Source organism: Nicotiana attenuata, chromosome 2 (genome assembly GCF_001879085.1).
Source record: "Nicotiana attenuata strain UT chromosome 2, NIATTr2, whole genome shotgun sequence".
Taxonomy (NCBI): domain Eukaryota; kingdom Viridiplantae; phylum Streptophyta; class Magnoliopsida; order Solanales; family Solanaceae; genus Nicotiana; species Nicotiana attenuata.
The window spans coordinates 30,523,283-30,529,370 of record NC_031990.1 but is presented as its reverse complement, the minus strand read 5'-3'; the positions used below and the strand labels follow the sequence as shown (position 1 = coordinate 30,529,370).

The window sequence follows — 6,088 nt, the reverse complement described above, 5'->3', positions numbered from 1 at the left end:
CCTGTGTCTATTATCCACTCTTGTAAATTATTAGAAGCTAACAAAGCACAAGGTATACCTGCTGCATTAGCTGATGGTGTTGCTGAAACAGAAGCAGAACTTGAATTATCTTTGCTTAGAAGTTGCACAATATGATCATACTGCTCTTTGGTGAATGTGCAGTTCCCCATCCAAGAAGTATTGTTCACTTGCCCAATATTTTGATAGTTATTAGTACTTACATCACTACTTGTCAATTGAGAATTCTGTGAATTGTTTTCATTCCAATTCCCTCTATGCGCTGATTTTTTTGGATACTCATATCAGGCAACACATTATATGCACTATGAGTATTTGTACTCTTCTTTCTTGGTCTGTATTCTAGAGGGTAGCCTACAATCTTTAAGAATTTTCTTTAGAATGGCCTTTCATTTTGCAAACTTCACAGAATAGATTGAAATTCTTTCTGGTTTTCTGAAAATTTCCTCCAGTCTTGGACTCTTGGTGTACAATGCCACATCATATTGTCCAATAGATGTAGGATTTGCTCCTAGTAAACCAGCATTAACTGCGACTGATTTTTGACTCTCATCACTGATCACCATAGCATATGCCTGGTTAACTGTTGGCATTGGACTCATCAACAGAATTTGACTCCTAGCTCTACTATAGGAATCATTCAACCCCATCAAGAACTGAAACTATTTCAATTTTTGCAGATGGACTACAAAGTCTCTTGACTTTGGACAATCACACCCAGGTGCAAGAACTAGTGCTTCAAAACTCCTCCCACAAGTCTTTAAGCTTTGAAAAATGTGCAAACACAGATGTCGTTCCTTGGCTAAGTGTGGCAATTTCTTTATGTATATTGTATGATCTTGAGCCATCTACTTTATCAAACCTTTCATGCAAATCACTCCACATGGCTTGAGCACAAGCATACATTATTCCCCCAAGTAAGCCACTCCTAACAGAGTTCATTAACCAAGAAACCACAATTACATTCACTCTTTCCCAATGATTCCACAAACTTTCTAGGAAACTTTCTTTGGAACAAGTTCCATCAACTAACCCCAACTTATTCCTTCCTAACAATGCCATTCTCATAGATCGAAACCAGAGAGAATAGTTTTCAATGCCAGTTTGTTGAAATGATATAATTTGTATGCCACTTACATCTGATGGGCTCAAAAATAGTGGATGGTTGTAATCAATTGCTGGAGCTGTTGTATGCAAACCTCCTTGATTGGAATTTGAAGTCTGATTTCCAGATGGAACAGATTTTTGTTCATTCATCGCCATACTAAACAAGATTTCTTCAATAAATTGAAACAGTCAACAATTGACTTAAGGATTTGAATAATTTTGCGGAAACAATTGCAGAATCGAGTTTCAAGCTTGTGAATTAACTTGAATTGCTCTGATACTATGAAGTAATTACTGGGTTCTTACTGAGTTTGAAGAAGATAGATGAAGAGAAAGAATTGGAAGAACAGAGAGATGAAGAGAGCGTTTAGGAGAGAATGAAATGAGTTTATTTCATCCAATCTGTACATCGTGAGGGAGTATATATAAGGATAATAATACTCCTTTTCTAACTAACTCTAACAGCTAGGATTAGTAGTTAATAACTAATTAACTAACACTAGGAAATTACATAACTGCCCTTTCTTCTTTGATTATGTTTTATCTTTCTCAAGACTCCCCCTCAAGCTAGGTACTGAAAATACATTTAGAACACCTAGCTTGGAAGAAAGATATTCATGTTGCATCTTTTTGAGACCCTTGGTTAAAATGTCTGCAGGTTGTTCTTTGGTAGATATGTATGTTATTTTGACTAGCCCTGGCATGATTTTTTCTCTAATGAAGTGACAGTCAATCTCGATATGCTTTGCTCTTTCTTGATAAACAAGATTGGCTGCAATCTGCATTGCACCTTTGCTATCATTGAACACTTCACTTGGTAGGTTGATATCAATTTCCACTTCCTTTAGTAATCCAATTAGCTAGATAAGTTTGCCACAGTTGTTGCAAGACTTTTATACTCAGCTTCTGCTGAGTTTCTTAAAACTGTAGTTTGCTTCTTTGATTTCCATGATATTAAGGAGTGTCTAAACTTGACTAGATAACCTGAAACAGATTTTCTTGAATATGAGCAGCCAGCCCATTCTGCATCACAATATGCTGAAATATTGCTGTTGAATTTAATGGAGAGTAGTATTCCTTGTCCTGGACTATTCTTGATGTACTTTACAATTCGTAGAGCTACATCCATGCGAGATTTCTTTGGTCTTTGCAGAAACTGACTTAGTGTTTGTACACTATATGAAATGCTTGGCCTTGTCATTGTTAGATACATGAGCTTACCTATCAACCTTTGATAAGGAGTTGAGTTTGACAGTTCTTCATCCACCAAAGTAGTAGGCTTAGTTTTCCAGAGATGTTCATCATGTTCTGTTGTTGTACGTTGCATATTTGCATCTACTGGTGTAATTGCTGGTTTAGCAGCTGCAATTCCTGTCTCAGAAATAAGTTCCAAAGCATATTTCCTCTGGTGCATAAGAATTCCTTGTTTTGATCTACCAAACTCTATACCTAAGAAGTATTTCAATTCTCCTAGGTCTTTCATTTTGAAAGACTGTTGCAAATGTGTTTTGGTTTCCTCTATTAGTGTCACGACCCAAATCGATGGGCCGCAACGGGCACCCGGTACCTTACTCAACCGAGTACCAACATAACGTATCTTTTCATGTCATACTATCATAAGATAACTGAGCCAGAAGGCTGGCGTGAGATAAGTAGAATGCAACTTGTGATATCAACTTATACATAAGACATACGGGTCTATAAGGCCAAAATAACCACTCGTACACTAAACATAGGCCGACAAGGCCATACAATTTTTCATAAAGGTCGGGACAGAGTCCCGCCATACTAAACAATACACATCTAATTCATACTGACCAACAAGCAACTCCGAAGCAAATGGAGTGCACCAACATCTTTCGCTGAGCTGATAGCCTACTTGGAGGGCTCTCGACCTGTCTATCGGGACCTACGGGCATGAAACACAGCGTCCCCAGGCAAAAGGGAAGTCAGTACAAATAATGTACCGAGTATGTAAGGAATGAGAATTAGTAAATAATAGACATGAGAGAAACATGGATTAAAAGACTCGACATGTACGTTTGCATAGCTCTGTGAATCATTTCAGTTTTCTAATGTCATGCATATACGTATAAATGTCATACCATGCATGGGTATATGTGTTCATAACATCATCAAGCCTCTGACGGCATCCCATCATATCATCTCGGCTACTGTGGGCAGATCATCAACGTATACCAGCTGATCAGGTGGTGGTGTGTATATAACTCAATGACCCATGATCATATGGTGTTATATACGCGTATATATATATATATATATATATATATATATATATATATATATATATATATATATATATATATATATATATAACACCATATGGTCATGGGTCAATGTGCATGTATAAATGCATGAAATGCATATGAAATACGTTAATAAAATCTCTCGGTACGTCATAAGACCATTATGCCTCTAATTATTATCATGAAATAAACTTTACCAATTTACGTATTTTTGAGGCCCATGAACAGATGATAAAATAATATGACACATGGGGAATCAAGAACATAAGCATCTTTAATATTTCAATGAATAGAGTCATTTATGGAAGTTGTGCATTTGCTCGTTTCGTTTGTATTGTATGGATCATGCCAAAAAGAAAGAAGAGATAGCCTTAACATACCTGAAGTAGGGAAAAATCCGTATGAATTTTTTGAGAAAGATCATACCGGGCTTCTTTAGATTCACGTTACTAAGATGCTTAAGTAATTTTCTTGCTCGAATCCTTGAATTCTTGAATCCTTGCGTGATATCCATTGATTAACAATAGAAATGGAAAGGCATTTGTATGTGGCTGCCACGTGGGTTGATATCCTTGAATTCTTCAATCCTTGCGTGATATCCATTGACCCCCATTTACTAAAACGGTATATGAGTCACATGATGTGTATATGAATCACTTAAGGCATTTGTATGTGGCTGCCACGTGGGTTGATTAAATTTTTATCCAAAGACCTTAGTCTTTATTCAAAGACAACCACTAATTATTAATTAACTAGGTAATGTCCTGTTACCCAATAATTAAGCAATTACCTATATAATTAAGAGTTTTCTCCACTTACTTAAAATACTACTCACTTTTAACATACCTTATACACCTCACTATCATGGTCATGTGGTACCTTGTATGGTACTAGTTCATAAACATCGGGTATTATAGCTCGGACCGTATTTTATTCCAAATTGCCAAACATTCGATGAGACTCATTTTCTTCGATTTACTTACCCTCTCACCTTCACGAATTTACTTATCACTTTTTTGAAATAGCATGATGCTTATAATCCTAAAATAAATCTCATTCCCAAACTTACGTCGATTAACTTACGACGAAGCATTAACGTACGAAAATGCCGAATGTAATATCCCATTTTTTTGGACTTTCATCAATTTACTTATGTCGTACTTTCACGTACAAAAAAGTGGGGTGTAACATCATTCCCCCTTTAGAACATTCGTCCTCGAATGTTGACTGATGCACTTATCATTCTTATAACCCATAGCTTTTGCGAATACTTTAATACTCTTCTAGCCATTTAGGCAACTGTTCTTTGATTAAATCCAAAGTCCAAGGCATTCCACTCTTTAGGTATCTTTCTTACACTATGACTTGTGGTCGGAATTCTTTCAATCTCGTAACTGTTGCTACCTTCGGTTATGCAGCCCATATGACTTTTTCCTTGTAGGTGCGCCGATCTCTAGGCCTTATTTTGGGAACATATATAGAGCTTGATAAAATGTCCCTCTGGGCATCTGTAGGAACACTGAAGTTCTTCGCTCGGTACTTTGTCGAACTTACGAATATTGCTATACCTTATTTTGTAGATCCGTTTATCCATCCGTATGACTTTACTGTATCCGGGTAGGTGATGCTATACCATAATTCTTACTTCGATTTATCATTACTGAGGTCTTATGTAACACTACCGCTAGGGCTCACGTCGTATCGAGGAACATTTGAAATGATTACACTGATCCACCTAGGGCGATACCATGCTTTCATAACCGTATCTCACAGCATCCTAATGTGATTCACCTTACGTGGGAATTTTAATCCTGTCCAATTCACGAGATCCCTTTCTTTTCTTCGTCAGATCATTACTCAATTGAAGGCCCAAACGACATCCTTTATCTATCACAATTACACCCTCATTCTATTACCAGGGTAACATTCCATCTCTTCTAAATGCTTATTAGTCCAATACTCATTTGAGTTCATTCAGGCTTTAGTGGGCTTTGTATAACTTAGAGAAACCATCTACTCTTCTTGTTTTCATGGGATTAATCTTGAGGACTTATCCATTTTTGTTACCTTCTCACTCGCCCGTTCTTATCCTTACTCATGTCTTCTAGAACCTTGTCGCTTCACCATACAATAGCTTGCGACCTACACATATCTATTTATATTACTTACAACCTTTCAACTTGCTTGCATCATAGATTTCCTTATGTCATTTTGGAACATCAAGTGATAATCACATCGTCTCTAACTCTTCTTTACTCTCTTAGTCAGGCTTTTCGATACCTAGACCATAGGCTGGAAGATATGCTACTGACGATGCCGCTATTATTCCTAGATACTGAATCCTCGCGCTTCTAGCCTTTTATCCGAAGTATGGACTATTCACGATCTTCTGCCTTTGAGTATCTCGTACGTTGTTCACCTTTACTTTACTTACCTTAAATTTCGCATCCTATCTTCTATCTCTTTCATGACCTCCCTTCCACCTAGGTGTAATTCACGTCCATAACTTGAAGCTCTATTATAATACTTGCACCTCTGGTGTATACACAATCCGGTGGGAGCTTCGTGCTGACTTCTTGCGAGGTTTTTACTTCTTCTAACTGGCTTCCTTGTACAGCCATTATAGATTATGGTTGTTGTATTATTTCTCTTGTACCTCTAATATTAAGAGTAATTCTGCCATATTCTCAAGCACA

At 37.1% G+C, this 6,088-nt stretch overlaps 1 protein-coding gene across 1 annotated transcript; it reads right to left on the bottom strand.

Moving 5' to 3' along the window:
- Positions 1,982 to 2,608, bottom strand: LOC109217999 (uncharacterized mitochondrial protein AtMg00810-like). Its single transcript, XM_019382310.1, has one exon. The coding sequence runs from the start codon at positions 2,606 to 2,608 to the stop codon at positions 1,982 to 1,984; it is 627 nt and encodes a 208-aa protein (XP_019237855.1).